This window comes from Pezoporus flaviventris, unplaced genomic scaffold (assembly GCF_033815535.1).
Source record: "Pezoporus flaviventris isolate CSIRO_AGI_PZ_B2104156 unplaced genomic scaffold, CSIRO_AGI_Pfla_v1 ptg000072l, whole genome shotgun sequence".
Classification (NCBI taxonomy): Eukaryota; Metazoa; Chordata; class Aves; order Psittaciformes; family Psittacidae; genus Pezoporus; species Pezoporus flaviventris.
The window spans coordinates 1,381,300-1,401,404 of NW_026892620.1; the positions used below are offsets into that span (position 1 = coordinate 1,381,300).

Genomic DNA, 20,105 nt, shown 5'->3' on the forward strand with positions numbered 1-20,105 from the left:
AATAATCAGGCTGTCCTCAGGCAATGCCTCACGCCGGGACAGGCCGCTTGGGGCCCTACAGCCTCGGGGAGACGACAGGAAAAGCCTCTGCCATGCCCTCAGCGGCACAACCGGGGCCGAAAGGAGACCTGCCCGTAACCGGGCCAGCTACAGGCTGGACCCGCCATCACCTCATCCCTCCTCACCCCGCCGGGGCGCATGCGCAGAGGGCGGCCTCCTACCCCCCCCCCCCCCCCCCCCCGAATCTCCGCCCCCTCCCCCGAGGCCGGGTCTCGCGCACTCTCCGGCTGCAGCGCGGCCCGCACGGTTGCGCGGGAACTTGCGTAACGCGCCGCGGCCTTCGCGTCGCTCCGGACGTCGTTTCCTCCTTCCCTTCCGAAGGCGCCGCGCGAAGGCCGGCGCGGCAGGCGCTCCGCAGGGAGAGAGGCCGGGCGCGGCCTTCCGCCGCCGCGGCGCCATGATGAGGCGCACGAAGCCCGAAGTGGAGCGGTACGTCGCCTCTGTGCAGGCCGCCGCGCCTTCCCCCCGAGAGGTGAGTGCTGCCGGCCGCGGTCCCAGGCGCGGGCCGCCAGTGGGCTTACCCGCGGCCTTGCCCGTCCCGTCCTGCCTGCGCCGGTCCCGGGGGCTCTTGCGGCTACCGGTGGCCTCCCGGCTCGGCGCAGCCGCGTGATGGGGCTTCTTGCATGGGGCGTCAGCGGTGGTCTCCCTTGCTTTCTTAGGGGCTACCGGGCGGGAGGCATCGCTGTTTCTACCTGGCCGGGGGAGGCGGCTGTTTTCTGTGTGTGCTGCCGCTCCCCGCACCGTATCTGGCGCTGGGGTGCTCGGGTTGGGTCTGTCCCGCTCTTCCTTAGAAGTGGCGGTAAGAGGAAAAAAAGGGGGTTGGGGTGTCTCTGGGAGTATTTCTGAGTCCGTATTTGTTCAGGGTTTCTTTAAGTGAAATGAGGTAGGGGAAGTTACGGTGAGGAAGGACGTGTAGTTTTGCTACTGGAGGTGTTTCCCCTAACCTGGAGCAGTTGGTTTACCAGAGCTGTGTGCCTGCCTTTTGCACCTGGTAAGCCTTACTGCAGTTTTAAAGAGCCCACCAGTTGTCTAAGTACATAATTCTTCAGTTGTATGAGTGTACTTGCTAAGTTTCCTGAGTTTCTGTGTTCTAGAGAAATAAAGACTCCAAACAGGGAACATACGAGATACTTTCAGTTTCCTTTTACGTGACTAATATTCTTATCTGCATTACTGCTTTGTGAAGTAACAGTATTAAGACAGGGAGAACTGGGAGGAAATACTTTTCCTACTGTACTTTAGTAACTTGAAAGAATGATGAGGAACTCTGCATGACTGGTTACTGTTTGCCATTATATCTGGAAAATGGTATACAGGTCACAGTGGTGCAATTCATGGGAGCTGTTTAATCGTGAAAGATCCTGTTCTGCTGCTCTGAATTGATTTTATTGCGGAAGTAGAATATTCAGCAGTGTGTTGTGTAGAGTGAATGCATCCATGTTCACCATGATGCAGTCGGGTCTTTATTCAGGGCCTGTGTAATGATCATCATCATCATTTATATCTATCCTAACAGCAACAAAGTTGTCCTGTGACTGTTTAATTGACTTGGGTGCTGTTTAGACCAAACAGCGTCAGGTACATCACTGCCAGAAATGGAATGCCCTTGAATTATTTTGGTATTTATATTGACATTGATAACAACAAAAATTCTCTCCTGCTGTGCTTAGGACCAACTGGTGCATATGTAAGATTTAGATTTTTAAAGTATTTTGATCTTTTTAAGTAATGCTTACAAATAACTGTATCAGCGCAATGTGTCACCTTTTGTTTATAGGGCGTGTATGTTCAAGTTACCTTAGCCTGACAACATCAGAAATAAAATGTATAAACATACTTCTTATCCAAACTGAGAACAACTTCTGTAGAAATTGCTTTTTCCTCAAGTATATTTAGACAGTAGTGTCTGATGGCAATATAATACAGTAGGGCTAAATGACAGGTCTCTCTTGGTTGGTAGGATTCTCTTTCTTTGCTACATTGCAAAAAAAAAGAGACTAAATGTAGCTGACACTCTTTTCTCTTTAATCAGAAGTGTTTATGAAATTCCACATGTGTGCGACTTGTTTGCTTTGCTCATAATCTCTATTTTGTGCAAAAGCTTTTGTCAGTTATAGGAAAAACTCTTAATCTTTAAATTCTTAATCCTACATCTTTCCAAACCCTTGAATGTGAGGAGTGGGTTTGAGCTCATAATGAGTTGTCATGTTCAGGCATTTAGAAGTATTATGCATTGCTGAAAAGAAGGGTCATCCTTCTGAGTTATTTTAACAGTACTGTATGTCTAAAGTATGTCATGTTTTTTTTTTCTCTTTCAGAAATCAATGAAAGGATTCCTCTTTGCTAAGCTGTATTTTGAAATTAAAGAATATGAACTTGCTAAAAGGTAATGTGCTGATGTATGTCTGGTTTTCTGTTCTCTAAAGTGTAAGTGAAAATCTAAATTAATGTGAAGTAGAACAGAGAAAACAATATCTATCATGTTCTTTTAAGGTAGCAGTAATTGTGGGTGGAGTGCTATTTAAATCTTTATAAAACAACAACTTAGAAGATTAGTTACGTGGTAGTGAAAAACTTGCCTGGTTAAAATTACTTTTTTTTTTTTTTTTATTATGTAGTTCTTACTGTTTCTGTTAACTACTGCTGGTTTTTGGTTGTTTTTTTTTTTAATAAACAGAAATACCTGCTGGCAAGTGAGTAGCATCTGTACGTGTAAAATTGTGTTGTTTCTTACTTTAAGGTCCAGACAAAGTATCTAGAACAAAATATGTCTGTACTTTCCTGTACAGCAGATTAAGTATTCATTACAGCTTGGTGGAGGGGGGAATGTTGGAAAATATTGGTAAAGTCACTGACTTTTTCCCCCTCCGTAGGTACATATCTACATACCTCAACGTACAAGAGAGAGATCCCAAAGCACACAGATTTCTTGGACAGATTTATGAAGCTGAGGATAACGTAGAAAAAGCTTTTGGGTGTTACAAGGTAAGTACTACACTGACCCCAGATGTCCTGCCTTGTTCCTTTGTAAATGGACTTTAAAATTCTTCCGTGCTGGGCTTTCTGAAAACCATAGAAGAAAACATGTTCTGTGAAGAGCTGTATTATTTATTCACATGTGACACTGGAAAGCAAATGAAGTACTGTAGAGGAAATTTTACAATTCATATCTCTTCCTTCAGTAGTATATATTTTAAGCTGATGCTTTTGTGTTTTGTTCTGTACTTGATCTGTAAAATTCTTACCATGTCATACATTGCCTTTTGGACTAAGGATCTGTGACTGTTGTAAAAGTCCTTAATGTGGACTGTGATGACAACAGGAATCTAGTTGCTACTAGAAGACTGTAGGTGTAATGTGTTTTCTTGTTGGTTGGTTTTGGAGCAGGTAAGGGCAGGAAGGAAAGGCAAATTTAATTTTGATTAGCTGAGCATATAAATGTCAAATTCCTGATTGGAATGTCTTTGTTCTGGTTTTGTGGAGGTAGATGATGTGTTCAGAAGTCTGTTTGCCAACACGACTCCATGAAGTGCTATCACACTTCATAAAGTGTCCACATCTGGCTAGACTAAAGGTCCTTATAGTTCTACTGCCTGTGTATAGTAGTAGTTAGAGGTAGATGCAGAGGAGCTGGCTTTTGCATTATTTCTCTCATGATTTTTGAATTTCAACAGCTGTATCTGGGTGCCATAAACTGGTGGAGGCATTTAGAAAGGTTTTTCTTAATATATTCTATAATGGTAGATCTAACTAATTTGAACATCTGGGTCTGTTTGTGGAGGGATAACTATTTCCTGTTGTATATGGATTGTAAGATCGAGTTACCTTTTTTTGGTTTTCCTCCTTTCTGTTCATTGGAAAAACCAGCGCTCTGTGGAGTTGAACCCAACACAGAAAGATCTTGTATTGAAGATTGCAGAGTTACTATGCAATAATGACGTTACTGATGGAAGAGCAAAATACTGGGTTGAGAGAGCTGCTAAGCTCTTTCCTGGGAGTCCTGCTGTTTACAGGTTGAAGGTAAATTTCAAATTACTTCTATTCTGTGGCTTAAAGAAACTTGTGGCATCTGTCTGCAGTGCTTTTTGTGTATCACCTGGTGCTAAACTTTTCTCGGCAACATTGGTTTAGAGTCTTCGTTATAAAATCTGTTAGATATTACTTTTTTTGCAGTCTAACACTTTAGTCTATCTTTCAAGAAAGCTGCAGCTACAGGCTTTAATGTTTCAAGGTTAATCCTCTAAAAACACTGAGAAACCGTGTTAGCTATCACATTCAAGAAGTGAAGAGTAGGTACTACTTGATCTTTGTTATCACTTGCAAGAAGATAGCAGGTCTGTGAACTTGCTCTACACTTCTTTTTTGTTTTAAAATCTGTTTTTTTGTTTTAAAATCTACTCTACAAAATGTGAGAAATGTCATTCACAAAGAATGTAAAGGTTTCAGCCATGCAATCGCACTTTTTGCACAGGTATATTAATTTTGTGTAACTAGACAGCAACCACGTCTGGCTTTTTTTTAAGCAAAGTAGTCTACGACTGGGTATGCTGTCATTGAACCACATGGTTTGACAAGCATTTCTTACTGTTGAGAAGAGGCAAATTCTTCTGAGGATTTGCTTCTATGATAGTTATCTCAATTTTAAAACATCTGAGTATTTTGTCAGACTTTAGGTAATACCTGAGAAGTACTAAGAGTAGTGTAGTTTGAGTTATGTAGACTGTACATTGGAGGAAAAAAACCTAACTGGTACTGGAGTTGCTGAAAAGACTCGTGGGAAATGGAGTATTAACATGTTGCCTTCATGTTTAACAGGAGCAGTTACTGGATTGTAAAGGTGAAGATGGATGGAATCAGCTTTTTGACTTGATTCAAGCAGAACTTTATGCAAGACCAGATGATGTCTACATAAACATCAGACTAGTTGCACTCTACCGTTCAAATAATAGATTAAGAGATGCTGTGCTCCATTGTCAAGAAGCAGAAAAAAAAATACCTTTGCAGTCAAGCTTGGAATGGTGCTCCTGTGTTGTAGAGACATTTGAGGTGTTTAATCATGTTTTGGTCCTGTGATAGTCTTCCATATTTTTTTAACTGGTCTATTTCTCTTAGTGTCATTACTCTGTCACCTATTTCTCAAGTGATAACTCCTTCAATTGCAAGTCTGCTGAAACCAGTGGAATTACAAAATCTTGTGGGTTTTTTGGTTTCGTTTTTAATTGGAATTTTCTCCCTAAAATTGAGCCTTATAGAGATACTGAGTTTCTAACATCAAAAGCTTGAGTTAGGTACAGCAGTTCCACTGGGGATAAAGTTGCTCAGGCAAATAGCTCCCTGGAACTTTGCTGCTGAAGAATGTGTTAGGGTCTCACCTATGAAACTGGATTATGCAGTAAATGCTACTAATATGTTTTGGAGAAGTACTGCCCTTACCTTCCGGAAGGATGACTGTTCCTGATCCTGTGATGAACTTTCTTCTTTAGGAATATCTGGAATCTTTACAAGACTTGGAGTCTGATAAAAGTAACTGGAGAGCTATCAAGAAAGATCATCTGCTGGCCTACTCCAGCTTTGTAAGAATGACACTTTCTTCTAGAGATGTTCAGGAATGCAGAGAGGCACTTGAAAGGTACTGTTTGGTAAAATTATTTTTCTGTAGTAAAAAAACAACCTAGTCAACTCTGTAAGAATTGTTTGGGGGTTTGTTGGGTTTTTGGTTGATTGGTTATTGTTTCCTGGGTTACAGAACATCTACCAAGCTTCTGTTTCACTGTGTGTTTGTGGATAGGAGGGGAGATTCTCTGTACTAACCACTGAGGATTATTCTTACTGGGTTTGAATCCCAAGCTCTATCTTTTGACAGAGATGCTAGCCTTGTTTGAATAGTCACCATGCAGCAGTGCAGAAAACTTGTGAATATCCTGGGTCAATTTATTTTGTCCCTGCTTCCCCTTCAGTAAGAGAATGTTGTTCTGTACTTCAGCAATTGACTAATCCAAATTTCCCAGACAGTTAAACCCCACCCCCAGACCAAACAGAAAAACCACTGAAACCCAACCAAAACAAAAGGGAGCCCCCCCCCCCCCAAAAAAAAAAAAAAACAAAACAAACAAAAACAAAACCAAGCACCACCTCTTGTATATCAGCTTTGTCCTGGTCATTTTGTTCTAAATTAACAGACTGGAATAATTAGAAACTTCAGATACGTAGTGTAAGCGGGAGGGAGGAAGCCACTTGCAGTAAGAACACTCTCCTTCAGGAAAAATTGGTGGTGTTACAGGGCTAGCTAAACTAGCTGGTTTCAAGGTATATCATTTATGACACACCTAAAGTAGTAAAAAACAATTGTTTATAGTCAGTACATTGATTAAGGTCTGTGTTCTTCCCGTTATCTTTCCTTTCCTTACTGGCTTTTATTGATTTACCTTTGTTCCTTAATTATGCAACAGCTGTTATAATTTATAAAACAGTATTCTTCAATCTGGTAATCTTAAATGAGTTGTTGAAGCAATACAGACAATGGATGAGGAATATTTAATATCCAAGTATGTTTTATTTTCTTTTTCTCCTCTAATATTGACCAAAGCCATCTTGGGTTTTCTGCTGCTGTTTTAGAGCCTTTCAAAGTGAAAGGCTGAAGCACTTCCAGCTCATGGTAATGTTAACAAACGATTTTAGTTTTGTTGGGTAATTGAAAGAGTGTTTTAACTGTGTTCTGGAAAGCCTAAGTGGGGATTGTATGCTAGCCTATGGCTACTCAGATTTCTATGGTAGGTTCTATTTTTGAAGAGCCTGTCTAGCTGTATTTTGGGCCTTTCTGATAAATGACAGGGAAGAGCAGAGTGACTAGTGCCTCCTGCATGTATCTAAATCTGCAGCAGTGAGCAAGTTTATCGACATGGTTTGGGCGGATAGTTTCGAAAGCAGGTGTGCAAAGATGTGTTGAGAAAAAGACTAAGTATCTAAGTAATATTTAGTATGTTTTACTCAGTAAACTGAGTTGAGAACTTTGGGAGTTGAGACCATCGTTGTACCTTATAGTGCAACTCAGGTTTAAACAGTGGAGTACTAAGCATTGACTTATGAAGCTACTCAATTCATAGTTAAGTAACATCAACCAAAACCATCCACTATGGCTTTTACCAGGGCTCTTTTTAGAATCAGTCTTCTCTACATTCTAGTTTTGATCGTGTGCTTCAGTCAGTGAAACCATATGTGAATGGAGCTGATGAGTTGTCGCGTACCTTTGTGGAAATGAAAGGACAGCTATACATGCATGCTGGAACTTTGCTACTGAAAATGGCTCAACACAATGAGGCACAGTGGAGAGTTGTATCTGAACTAGCAGCATTGTGCTATCTGATAAGCTTCCAAGTAAGTAATTTTTCAGTTTATGCCTTTAGTTGATGCAGTTCTTGAAATGTTTTTGTTTACGTGTGTGAACTCCTGTATTCTTGAGATGAACTAATGTTTTATGCATAAAGAAAGACTATCTCCTTACTTGCTAAACCCTACCCTTTCACAATTCTTTAAGAATTCAAATGACATGAATAAGGTAAATATGTATCTTTACCTGTTTCCTTTGTCAGAGTAACCTGATTGCGAAAGGTCAGCGAGTTTATTTCCCCCAGTATATTCCCTTTTCTATAATACAGATACGTATATTAAGTATTAGGCTTATTGCTATGGGGAGGGAGGGGTATGAGCTGAGTAGTTCCTATATGCCTTTTGTGTAGACAGAACTAAAAACTCAAGCTTAATTCTGTGCTTTAAGAAGTAAAATTAATTTGTCCTTTTTTATGCCACTGCTTGCGTTCCAGGTATTACTTGCTCCTGTGGGCACATAATGTTACTTGCAATATCTATAATTGCTCACTTTGGGGTTTGGGTTGAATCCCCACTCCATTCCCTCCTGCCCCAGGATATGTGACATGGTACCCTGTGAATGAATTGTGTATTTTTTTCATCGCTATAAATAAACTTTTTTCCGAATTGGTAAGACTGATGTAAATGATGTGCTTTTACTGTGAAAAAGTTGTAACAGTTTTCTCCATGCTTCACCAGGTTCCTAAACCAAAGTCAAAACTAATAAAGGGGGATCAAACTGGACAAGATACACTAGAAATGTTGGCCTGTGATCGAAAAAGCCAGTCTGGTAATAAATAATTTTATTTTAGTGTTACAGCATTAAAGGCTAAGTGGTTTGTTAAAGAATACATTCGTTATTTTGAGGTGTAATGTTAACAATTCAGTATATAGTAAAACCTAGATTCTGACTGCATGTGTAAAACAAAACAATAGTTTTGTCCTGACACCTGAAGTCATGTTTTCTCCTCTTTAGCATGCTAGTAGAGCATGTCTTTTACGGATGTTTCCTTTTTGCTTCTCCAGCAAACTAAAATGGAATTTAACTTTCATGGTCTCTTAAACTACTGGGAATGGCTTCTGCCTGCTAATACTATTTTGCTAGTATTTTTAGCCCCAATAGGAAAAGAAAATATCTGTGTCCTTTCCATCCTCTTACTTGTTAATCAGCTTTGCTCATTTTGCCGCTAAGTATAGGCAGTTTTCCAGTCTAAAACTCTTGCGGACCTAGATGAAAACAAGTGAAACCCCCTAGACATCAGGTTCAGCTCTTTCAGAGTGTATTTTTGGTAAGACAGGCTTCTACTTATATGACAGCTACTTATTTTAAGGACATTTGCAAGGCCTACTAGAATAGTAGTAATAATAAGATGGCCTTGTTTTCTTGAAGAACTGGATTTACTAATGCCTTGGGATTGTTGTCACTAAGAGCTTGGAAAGCCTATGTGCTGGAACACTGACCTAATTACAGGGAGAACATAACTATCTGTAAGCTTCATAAGGGGAAGTCCCAGTTCCTACCCAGCCTGTGGTAGCAAGAACAGTCCAGTGTATCAAATGCTATTTGCATTCACTGCTTTATGTATGTAGAGTGATATTTCTGTTTTCTAGGTCACATGCTGCTGAACTTAAGCCATGGCAAGCAAGACTTCTTTAAAGAGATTGTGGAATCATTTGCAAACAAGACTGGTTCCTTTACGTTGTTTGATAGCCTGTTTGAGAGTGGAGCTTCTAGAGAGAGGTCTTTTATTGGCACGAATGATATTGGAAATATCAGTACACAAGCACCAGTGCAAATGGAACTTAATAAATATGATACTGGTAAGAGCTGTTACTTTGTGAAACTCAGCACAACTTTCTGTACTAGAATCTCTTCTAAACATACTTCATATTGCAACAGAAGACAAATACCTGGAATAGCTGTCCAAAGTTGCCCTAATGTCCTAGGCAAGACTTAGACTTTCTTGCAAAGTAAAGAAGTGCTTCTTTAATAATTCCTTAAAGATTTAGGAGAAATGAACAGATTTTCTAAAAAACAGTTGCCTGTTGAACTGCATATGATAAGGATGGAAGGGAAGGGAAATCTGAGAGTCATCCCCCTCAGATTGCTTGAGCACTCAGTTGAACTGTCTACTTGGCTAATTTGAAGTTTGTAATCTTTCTTAAATGAAAGTTGGAATCTTAATGCTAGTTGGTTTGCAGAATACCTTTGGCTGCTTTGACAGAGTGAAATGTGAAATCCAGCTTTCATCAGGTGCAAGTCTTGCTGACTTGTTGGAAGTGGACATCTGCATCCAGCTGCGTTTTTTTTCATAGGTGCTGTTCGAATGCACAATGACAGTCTCCAGCACCTTGTGTGGCTTGGCTTACAGTGGAACTCTATGTCAGTCTTGCCCCCAATGCGCAAATGGCTAAAACAGCTTTTTCACTTGCCCCAAGAAACATCAAGACTTGAGACAGATGCTCCTGAATCCATTTGCCTGTTGGACCTTGAAGTAAGTAAACAGTCAAACTCTGAAATGTGCTGTACAATTTAAGGTTTTTTTGGTATTTAATACCTTTTATTTATTTATTTTTACAAAACTAGGTATTCCTCCTTGGGGTGGTATTCACCAGCAACTTACAATTGCAAGAAAAGTTTAATTCTCACTACGGTGCACATCAGCCTCAATTCTTACCATTGCCAGTGTGCAAACAGCTCTATACCGAAAAGCAAAAATCCTGGTGGGATGCTGTTCGTACTCTTATTCAGAGAAAAACAACGTAAGGCTTTTTCAGTTTGGAAATGTTTGACTAAGACTTCAGGCAGCTTCTGCTTGGTCCTAAGATTTTTGTAAAATTGATTTATTTTGTGACTCATTCTGTTCTAGTAGGGATTTGGTATGCTTGAAAGATTTTGAAAAACGGGATTTTAGTTTCTAGCAATGCATTTCTAAACTAGAGGCAGCTTGGGACAAAAACTGCAGGCACATGATGTGTGAACAAATGAAAAAAAGAGAATACTAATCAAGAAATGTTTCTTCTTCTGATATTTAGACCAGGAACAGCAGCAAAACTGAGGCTTATCGTACAGCATGGATTAAGTACTCTGCGAACACTGGTGAAGCATGGCCTTCAGCCTTCCTTAATTATTCACTGGGCAAAAAGCCTGCAAAAAACAGTAAGCTGAGATTATTTTTAACCGTGTAGAAGCTGAGGTGTTTTTCCTCTCTTATTTTTCCAAACTATAAGCAGGCATTGGGGGAGCAATGAGATTGAGAATATATTCTTGAGAAGGGCTGTTTATTTTGTCAGGAAAATTAGTTGCTCTAGTCACCCTATGAAGTACGCTGTCTTAAGCTATAGTGTCTCAGAATCATAGAATGGTTTGGGTTGGAAGGGACCTTAAAGATCATCCAGTTCCAACCACCCTGCCATGGGCAGGGATACTTTCCACTACACCAGGCTGTTCAAAACCCCAGCCAGTCTGGCCTTGAACACTGCCAGGGATGGGGCAGCCACAGCTTCTCTGGGCAAATTGTGCCAGTGCCTCACCATCCTCACAGTAAATAAATTTTTTTCCTAATCTTAATCTATCCTCTATCTATACTTCTCTAATCTAAATCTACCCTCATTCAGTTTAAAGTTGTTCCCCCTAGTCCTATCACTACACACCCTTGTCAGAAGTCCCTCTCCAGATTTCTTGTAGGCCCCTTTTAGGTATTGGAAGGCTGTTCTAAGGTCTCCCATGAGCCTTCTCCAGGCTGCACAAGCCTAGCTCTCTTAGCCTGTCTTTGTAGCAGAGGTGCTCCCACTTTCTTGATCAGCTTGGTGATCCTCCTCTGGACTTGCTTCAACAGGTCCATGTCTGTCTTATGATAGGGGTTGAAGATAACCCCTCTGAGGTTCATCTCGTGTTTCAGAGAAGCACTCCTGGGACTTCTCAAAAAATCAGGAGAATTTGTTGATATCTGAATTTGTTGAAAAACTTCTGCTTCTGTTCTCTTTTCTTCACCAGGGCATTAGCCTTAACTCTTTCTATGACCAGAAGGAATACATTGGGCGAAGTGTCTATTACTGGAAGAAAGTTTTGCCTATGCTGGAAATCATCAAAAAGAAGAGGAGTATTCCTGAACCTACTGATCCTCTCTTCAAACACTTCCATAGTGTAGACATTCAGGTACAGATTAAGCCAAAGCTGAAGTAAGAGAGGGTATATGTCATAAATTTGTGTACTTCTGGTATTTTTCTCTGCATTGTATGACTTGTACTGTTACTGCTATGAAAGTATTAATGATGAGATTTAATAGTATCAGTGTCTGATGGGGGGGATGGGGAGGAGAATCTTCCCTTACAACTTTATTTACAACCTGTAAAACTATGATTGGAAGGCAGTAAACACCCTTAGTACCAGCCTCCTTTAAAAAACATTTTCCCTGATTATAGGAATAAAAAGAAAATAATGGTTGTGTCATTGCGTTGTTAGGTATGAGTTGTCTTTCACTTTCTTTGTAGGTCTTTCAGGTTGCAGCGTATGAAGAAGAGGCGCGTATAGCATTTGCAATGTTGGACGCAGTTGATGGCAAAACTGATGATGCTTTATTAGCATTTGAAGCTATTAACAGTGTGGTTTCATACTGGAATCTTGCCATGGTAATATAAATTGCATTAATCCTAAAATCATTTGCTTTATTCGGTTGTCTTCTGACTGTTCTTAGTTAATCACCATCCTGTTCTTTAGATCTTCCAAAGAAAGGCAGAAGAGATGGAAAATGATACCATGCTGCCAGAAGAACAAGAAGAGCACAAAACCTATCTTCTTAAAAGCAAGCATTATTTAATGAAGATCATTGAGGAAAGCTCCTCAGATATGTCAGTAACTGAGAAAGTAAGTAATTCTTGCCTTAAAAACTTGTTTCAAGACGTGTCGTGGCTTTAGTTATTATTTCAAAACCAAGCTGTTTGCATTTGTTAGTTTTAAGACCAGGCTTGCATGAAGGCAAGTTGAACCTATTTCTTTGCTCATATCAAATAACCTGCTTAACACTAGTGGAGTGATAAACTGGGTAACTTTTGTAACCAGTCAGACGATAGCTGGTTCATTCAACCATTCAGACTACTCTGTGGCTAAAAGCTGTAATGTAAACACATGGCTTTTGCCGCTATCTTTTTATAGAGGTTAGTAGTTTGAAAAAACAGAATTAATGTTTGTGTGAATTGGTTTTGTTACATTAATTATGTTAATTTTTCATGTTTTTTACATTAACCTCTAAAGCAGGTTTACAGCTTTGCTGAAAAGAGTATTTTTGTAATGAAAGCCTTATAATTGCTCAACTAGAATTCTGAATATAGTCTGTCTTGCTCTGAGGGAGAATTGCAATCGTGACTTATGTTTCAAATAACTCTGCAGCTGCCAGTGTCTATTGAAACTGTGAGGGAAATGCTAGATACAGTGATCCAGGAGCTTGGCGAGAATGCTGAGGAGGGTGTCCCTGCCTTCAGAAATGGGCTCTCACGAGCTGTAGATTCAGAGGTGAAACACTCTACTCCATCACCAACTAGGTTCTCTCTTTCACCATCTAAGAGCTACAAGGTAAATTAAGTAATTATTATTTCAGGGGATAGTTACATTGGAAGAAACTTAACATGATTAGAATAGCTCTTTTATTTTTTTTTTCCCTAGTTTTCTCCTAAAACTCCTCCTCAGTGGGCAGAAGATCACAGGTCTATACTTCAAATGATCTGTCAGCAAGTGGAAGCTTTAAAGGTAAGCAATTTTGTCACTATATCCAGTGAAGAACACTTTGAGTGATTATAAGGATTTAGTGATAATAGCATGGGCTAACTTACAGTTCCTGGACTACTACTTAAATCTGTGAAATTATCTTCTATAAACATCCACCTAAATTGAGCGCAGGATTAAATCTTTTTGCTTGAAAACTCTTACCTGGGACATGGGCAGGGGTGTAGAGGCAGCCTAAGGACTGTATGCAGAGAGTTATTCTTTCATCAGCTTGGTTCTCTTCCAGTTGGGTCTGATGCTTTTATTTCTGGATTTAGAATACAATCTCAGTACTTTGTACTGCTGGAGCAGGTCCAGAAAAGGGCAACAGAGCTGGTGAAGGGTCTAGAGCACAAGTCTGTTGAGGAAGGGCTGAGGGAGATGTGATTCTTCAGTCTGGAGAAGAGAAGGCTCGGGGGGCCTTATTGCTCTATACAGCTACCTGAAAGGAGGATGGAGAGAGGAGGTGGCTGATCTTTTTACCCAAGTAACAAGTGACAGGACAAGAGGTAACGGCAGTCAATCCTGGGATAAAGGTTGAACTTGATGATCTTAAAGGTCTTTACATCCTAGTTGATTCTACTGCATGGGCAGGTTTTGGATGATTCTGGGAGGGGTACCTCTTTTTTTTTTCTCCTTCTTCCCCTGAGCTTGAGCATTCTTTTAACTAGCAAAAGGGTAGGGATCATTCCTTTTGTTTTCTTCTAAAAATGCTTATGTAATACATACTTATACCCTTGATTGGCACACTGTCTTGTCAGAATGAAATGCAAGAAATGAAGCTTAATAATTCCAACTCAAATGCATCATCTCATCGGTGGCCTGCTGAAAGCTATGGAGCAGATACAATGTCAGAGGGTTATCAGAGACCACAAAATCTTCATGAAGCTCCATTAACAGGTATCTGCTGAATTTCTGTCTAAATGCTTAGCTAAACCAAGTAAGACTTTTGAAAATAATGTAAATTGTTTTAATGATTCAAAATTAAAAACTGATTGCTGGGGAGAGTCCATTTAAAACAACAACATAAAAACTATGTATAAACTGTTTTCCTGCTGTTCTTTTTTAGTTGCTACCACTGGCCCCTCTGTTTACTACAGCCAGTCACCTGCCTATAACTCTCAGTATCTTCTCAGAACTGCCCCAACCAATGTAACACCAACAAAGGTAAGAACAGATCTATCCATTTAAACTATTTCCAACGATCTGCTGAAAATGACCGCTTTTGATTCTGTATGCAGTTGGATGTAATTGCAATTCCTTAAATAGTGTTTGGTAAACTTGAATTGCTGGGGTTAAACTGATCATTTATCTCTGCCTCATTCTGGGGATGTGAAGTTTGGGAGGGAAAGCCAGCGCAATATGTCTGTAATGTGGTAGTACATGTCCTTTACAGGGTACGTATGATATCAAGCACTTAATTTCCACACAACTTCCTCCCTCCCCACCACAAGTTGTATGGCAGAACAGAATGGGGTTTTCGGGGCTTTTCTTGTAAAAAAAAACAAAAACAAAAACAAATAAAACAACAAAACACAACCCACTCACCTTGTGCCCCTTGTTTTCAGATGCCCTTCGAGATTTAAACTAAACAGTTTAAGTTAAAATTAGCTTGAACTCATGTGAAAGCATTGCCCTGCTTTAAAGAGTACATTATGTGGGCTTCAGCACAGTAAGACTTTGTCTTCTATGTTACCATAATAAGCAAAACACTTGGTTTTACTTTTTCTGTAGGCTCCTGTCTATGGCATGAACCGACTTGCACCTCAGCAGCATATATATGCTTACCAACAGCCGATGCATACACCACCTCTGCAAAACCCTTCTTGTATGTTTTCCCAAGATATATATGGCACACCTCTGCGTTTTGATTCTCCTGCTACTGGACTCATTTCTCCCCGTGTGGGTGATGATTATTACAATTACAGTGTTCCACCAGCAAGCACAAATCCATCATTGCCTAAACCAGGATATTTCACAAAGCCTGTAGAATCAATAGTGGTAGAAACTCCAAAGTCTAAATTTGGACAGCCAGGAACAGCAGAAGGATCAAAACCACCTGTGCCACCACCAGCACAGTTGAGTCAGCCAACAACTTTTAAATTCAACAATAACTTCAAGTCTAATGATGGAGACTTCACCTTTCCTTCTCTTCAAGTTGGAACACCGTCTGGTAATACAGCTTTTAGTAACAACGACAGCCTCTTAAGTCTTCTGACATCAGATAAACCTTTACAAGATGACAGATACATGGAACAAAAGCCAGTTAACGATCGCTTAAACAGTCAAAGAAATACCTTTACTTTTGGCAATAAACATACTCCAGGCATCTCTTTTGGAGAGGGCATGGGACAAAATACACACAAAACCCTGGGGTTTGAGAAGGGAGATACATTTCATGCTCAAGAACCAAGCAAGCTTTTATATATGACTTCAAATTCTGATTTGGCCAATAGAGGTCATGAAACAGAGGGAGGAAGCACCCATGGCGGAGATGAGGATGATGATGGTCCTCATTTTGATCCTGTGGTGCCACTGCCTGACAAGATTGAAGTAAAGACAGGTGAGGAAGATGAAGAAGAATTCTTCTGCAACAGAGGCAAGCTCTTTCGTTTTGATGCAGAAACTAAAGAATGGAAAGAAAGGGGTATTGGCAATGTGAAAATACTGAAACATAAAGTATCTGGCAAATTTCGTCTCTTAATGAGACGGGACCAAGTGCTGAAAATCTGTGCAAATCACTACATAAATACTGATATGAAGTTAACTCCAAATGCTGGCTCAGATAAGTCATTTGTATGGCATGCTGTAGATTATGCAGACGAGTTGCCAAAACCAGAACAGCTTGCAATTAGATTTAAAACACCTGAGGAAGCAATGCTTTTCAAAAGTAAGTTTGAGGAGTCTCAGAATATTTTGAAAACCTTGGGATCAAATGTCGAGGCATCTGCGACTCAGAGTAGTGGGACAACAAGGGAAACAACAAATCAGGACATCAAGGAGCCTAGCAGATCCATTTCTGGGACCCTAAACTTTGGCTTTCAGTTACCAAAAAATGGGGTGAGCAGTGAATCTGATAACAAAGACAGCCTTACAGCTGCATCAGCTGCACTTAGCACTAGCACTTCTTCATTTGGAAAGGAAGCTCTGCATACCTATTCTTCTGGTGGGCTTGAGCAGCATCTCTTGAAGAAGGATCAATGGGAGTGTAAAGTATGTTCAGTTCCAAATGATGCAACTGTGAAGAGTTGTGTATCATGTCAAAATCCAAACCCAGATATGTGGGCAACACATGGCACGCCATTAACTGGTACTGCTGAAAGTGTCAAAGCCGGTGGTAACACTGTGCAGGACACATTTGGATCTGCTTTTGCTAAAAAGGAAGGTCAATGGGACTCCACTGTCCATTCAGTAAAAAACGAACCCACTGCTTCCAAGGGTGTTGCCTGCCAGAATCCGAACAAAACCAATGCAGCAATATCTGGTCAAGAAACTTCCTCTAAATTTGGCCAAGCAGTTGCTCCAAAGGCTGTTCAAAATGACTTGAGTACTGCTTTTTCTAAAAAGGAAGGTCAGTGGGAGTGCTCTGCATGCCTAGTCCAAAATGAAGCAAAAGATGTGAACTGTCGTTCTTGTCATGGTCCTAACTCTCAAAGTCAGCCAAATGCCCCTATGCCTACTGTGCAGGCATCCCCTGCTCCCAAGTTTGATTCAAGTAAGCCACAGAAAAACGGATTTGAAGGGCTTTTTACTAAAAAAGAAGGGCAGTGGGATTGTAGTACTTGTTTTGTAAGGAATGAAGGTTTTTCACCAGCCTGCGTAGCTTGCCAAACACCAAATCCATCTGGTAAGACTGCTGGTGATTCTTCACCAGCTCCTGCTCTTGGCATGAAATGTAAGTTACCTGAACCTGCTGGAGGACAGCTGGGAACAGGCTTTAAGTGTGATTTTTTAGAAAAGGGCTTTAAGTTTGGTCTTGAGCCAGGCAAGGCACCGTCATTTACATTTCAGATTCCTACTGATACTGAAAGTAAGCCTGCAAAGGAAGGATTTAGCTTTGCAATGCCAGTACCTGCAAATGGATTTAAATTTGGGATACAGGAGTCTAATAAAAATACCACTAAGAAAGATGAGCCATCCAAAGAGTGTACGACTGGCTTCTTAAAAAGCACTGATGAAAAAGATAAAAAGGAACTGCCTTCAGATAGTGGAATTACATTCCAATTTCAAGAGGCAGCAGGCAAGGAGAAAGGTGACTTTGTTTTTGGGCAGAATAGCAGCACTTTTACTTTTGCCGAACTTGCAAAAAATACTCCCAGGGAAGGCTTTCAGTTTGGCAAAAAAGACCCTGACTTCAAAGGCTTTTCAGGCGCAGGTGAAAAGCTGTTTTCTTCACATTATTCTAAAATGGATCACAAAGCCAACACATCTGCTGACCTTGGCGAGAAGGATGATGATGTGTATAAGACAGAGGATAGTGATGATATCCATTTTGAACCTATAGTTCAAATGCCTGAAAAAGTAGAGCCATTTACAGGAGAGGAAGATGAGAAAGTGTTGTACTCCCAAAGAGTCAAGCTATTCAGGTTTGATCCAGAAACAAGCCAGTGGAAAGAACGTGGGGTGGGCAACCTGAAGATTCTTAAAAATGAAGTTAATGGCAAAGTAAGAATATTAATGCGGCGTGAGCAGGTACTGAAGGTGTGTGCAAATCACTGGATAACAACAACAATGAACTTGAAACAGCTGTCTGGCTCAGACAAAGCATGGATGTGGATGGCCAATGACTTCTCTGATGGTGATGCAAAGTTGGAACATTTGGCAGCAAAATTCAAGACGCCAGAGCAGGCTGAGGAGTTCAAACAGAAGTTTGAAGAATGTCAGAGGCTACTACTAGACATACCACTGCAGACACCCCATAAGCTTGTTGATACAGGTAGGACTGCTCAACTTATACAGAAAGCAGAAGAAATGAAGTGTGGCTTAAAAGATCTCAAAACCTTTCTGACAGATGACAAAACTAAACTGTCAGAAGAGGAAAATGTAAACTCTGTTTGTGCCAGCAGTACTTCTGATCTGGTTATAAAGCCGCATGCTGAAAGTACTGGGCCTACTCTGGAATGGGATAACTATGATTTGCGTGAAGAAGCATTGGATGATAGTGTAAGTAGTTCTGTATATGCATCACCTCTTGCAAGTAGCCCTGTAAGGAAAAATCTGTTTAGATTTGGAGAGTCTACCACAGGTTTTAGTTTCAGCTTTAAATCTGCCTTAAGCCCATCCAAATCTCCTGCCAAACAGAACCAGAGTAGAACATCAGTAGGCACAGATGAAGATTCTGATGTTACTCAAGAAGAAGAGAGAGATGGGCAGTACTTTGAACCTGTGGTACCTCTTCCTGATCTTGTGGAAGTGACCAGTGGTGAGGAAAATGAGCAGGTTGTCTTCAGTCACAGAGCTAAGCTCTACAGATATGACAAAGATGCTAATCAGTGGAAAGAGAGAGGTATTGGAGATATCAAGATACTGCAGAACTACGACAACAAACAAGTACGTATCGTAATGAGAAGGGACCAGGTACTAAAACTATGTGCCAACCATAGAATAACACCAGATATGAATATGCAACAAATGAAAGGGTCTGATAGAGCGTGGGTATGGACAGCATGTGACTTTGCAGATGGGGAAAGGAAAGTAGAACTTCTAGCTGTCCGATTCAAGCTGCAAGATGTTGCAGACTCATTTAAGCAAATTTTTGATGAAGCAAAGCATGCCCAAGAGAGGGAGACACTGATAACCCCTCTTTCTTCTCGTGCAAATACACCAAAGGAATCTCCCTGTGGTAAAAATGCTGTAGCTGTCTTGGAAGAAACTACCAGAGAAAGAACTGACCTCAGCCACGGTGATGATACTTCTGATGTAACTGTAGAGGTTGCAGAGGTGTCCAGCACTACAGAAACACCAACAAAAACAGTGGTTTCTCCTCCAAAGTTTGTATTTGGATCTGAATCTGTCAAGAGCATTTTTAGTAACGAAAAATCAAAGACATTCACATTTGGAAATACATCAGCTACTGGTTCTCTCTTTGGCTTCAGCTTTAATCCTCCAAAAAAGACTGAAGACCATATTCCAGTGGCTCAGAACACAGCGCAGAAAGAAGTGGAAGTTTCTGAACCAGCAAAAAGCTCTAGTGCTCCTCAGAAGCCTCTAGACAGCAAGGTAGAAAACTTGCCTACTTCAACACAAGATGGACCCTCGAACTTCTCGTTTAGAATTATGGAAAAAGGTGAGTGTCAGTTGAACTAGTAATGTATTCAACCGTGCAACTTATTAAGCAGTCATCTCTGCACTATTCCTTACTCTTTGTTGTCTTAATAATGTGTAGTTCTGTGCAGTTGTAATGCAGATACCCGCTTCTTCACAAGTTCCCAAGTTTCAACTAAAGGAGTGAATTTCAATTCATAATTATTTTCTTATAAAAATGAAAGTGTGTGATGCAAGATGAGTTATTATTGATTAGTGAGAAAGGGGATTTCTAATAGAAGCTATAACTTTGAAGTGATGTACCTGAATGTCAGGCTTAAATGTTTAAAAAAGAAGCTGTGGATTCACTTTCTGAGACTTAAATAGATAGTTGTATTGGTAGTGTATGTACCTGGGCCTTTGCTCTGAGTGGTAAAGTGTGAGAACAGCAAATGTATGCTTCAGCTAAATTCTGAATTATCCCCGTGATTGAACAGATGGGTATTCTAAAAGTACTTTTTATACATATGTTTAAAGTCTTAATTATTGGCCTCTGTAATTTCCGATGTGTAGCTTAAATAACACCAGATGTTAGCCTCGTAGCCTGAAAAGAGATCATGTGACTACATCCTCAGTTACATAGTTTCTGACACTGCCTGAAAAAGATGCACTTGCA

The 20,105-nt window shown here is 40.4% G+C and overlaps 1 protein-coding gene across 2 annotated transcripts in view; it reads left to right on the forward strand.

The window, feature by feature from the left end:
- The first annotated feature begins 284 nt into the window (after positions 1 to 284).
- The window catches only part of RGPD4 (RANBP2 like and GRIP domain containing 4), a 32,348-nt gene continuing 12,527 nt past the window's right edge, over positions 285 to 20,105 (forward strand). For both annotated transcript variants that reach the window (XM_061472656.1, XM_061472657.1), the window contains exons 1-20: positions 285 to 532; positions 2,379 to 2,446; positions 2,934 to 3,045; positions 3,928 to 4,080; positions 4,876 to 5,106; positions 5,544 to 5,689; positions 7,242 to 7,434; positions 8,125 to 8,215; positions 9,037 to 9,246; positions 9,742 to 9,920; positions 10,013 to 10,188; positions 10,462 to 10,585; positions 11,423 to 11,584; positions 11,920 to 12,057; positions 12,146 to 12,292; positions 12,815 to 12,997; positions 13,088 to 13,171; positions 13,948 to 14,086; positions 14,256 to 14,353; positions 14,921 to 19,472. In XM_061472656.1, coding sequence (XP_061328640.1) covers positions 458 to 532; positions 2,379 to 2,446; positions 2,934 to 3,045; positions 3,928 to 4,080; positions 4,876 to 5,106; positions 5,544 to 5,689; positions 7,242 to 7,434; positions 8,125 to 8,215; positions 9,037 to 9,246; positions 9,742 to 9,920; positions 10,013 to 10,188; positions 10,462 to 10,585; positions 11,423 to 11,584; positions 11,920 to 12,057; positions 12,146 to 12,292; positions 12,815 to 12,997; positions 13,088 to 13,171; positions 13,948 to 14,086; positions 14,256 to 14,353; positions 14,921 to 19,472 — 7,261 coding nt within the window. In that variant the 5' untranslated portion in view covers positions 285 to 457. The remainder of the gene's footprint in view (positions 533 to 2,378; positions 2,447 to 2,933; positions 3,046 to 3,927; positions 4,081 to 4,875; positions 5,107 to 5,543; positions 5,690 to 7,241; positions 7,435 to 8,124; positions 8,216 to 9,036; positions 9,247 to 9,741; positions 9,921 to 10,012; positions 10,189 to 10,461; positions 10,586 to 11,422; positions 11,585 to 11,919; positions 12,058 to 12,145; positions 12,293 to 12,814; positions 12,998 to 13,087; positions 13,172 to 13,947; positions 14,087 to 14,255; positions 14,354 to 14,920; positions 19,473 to 20,105) is intronic.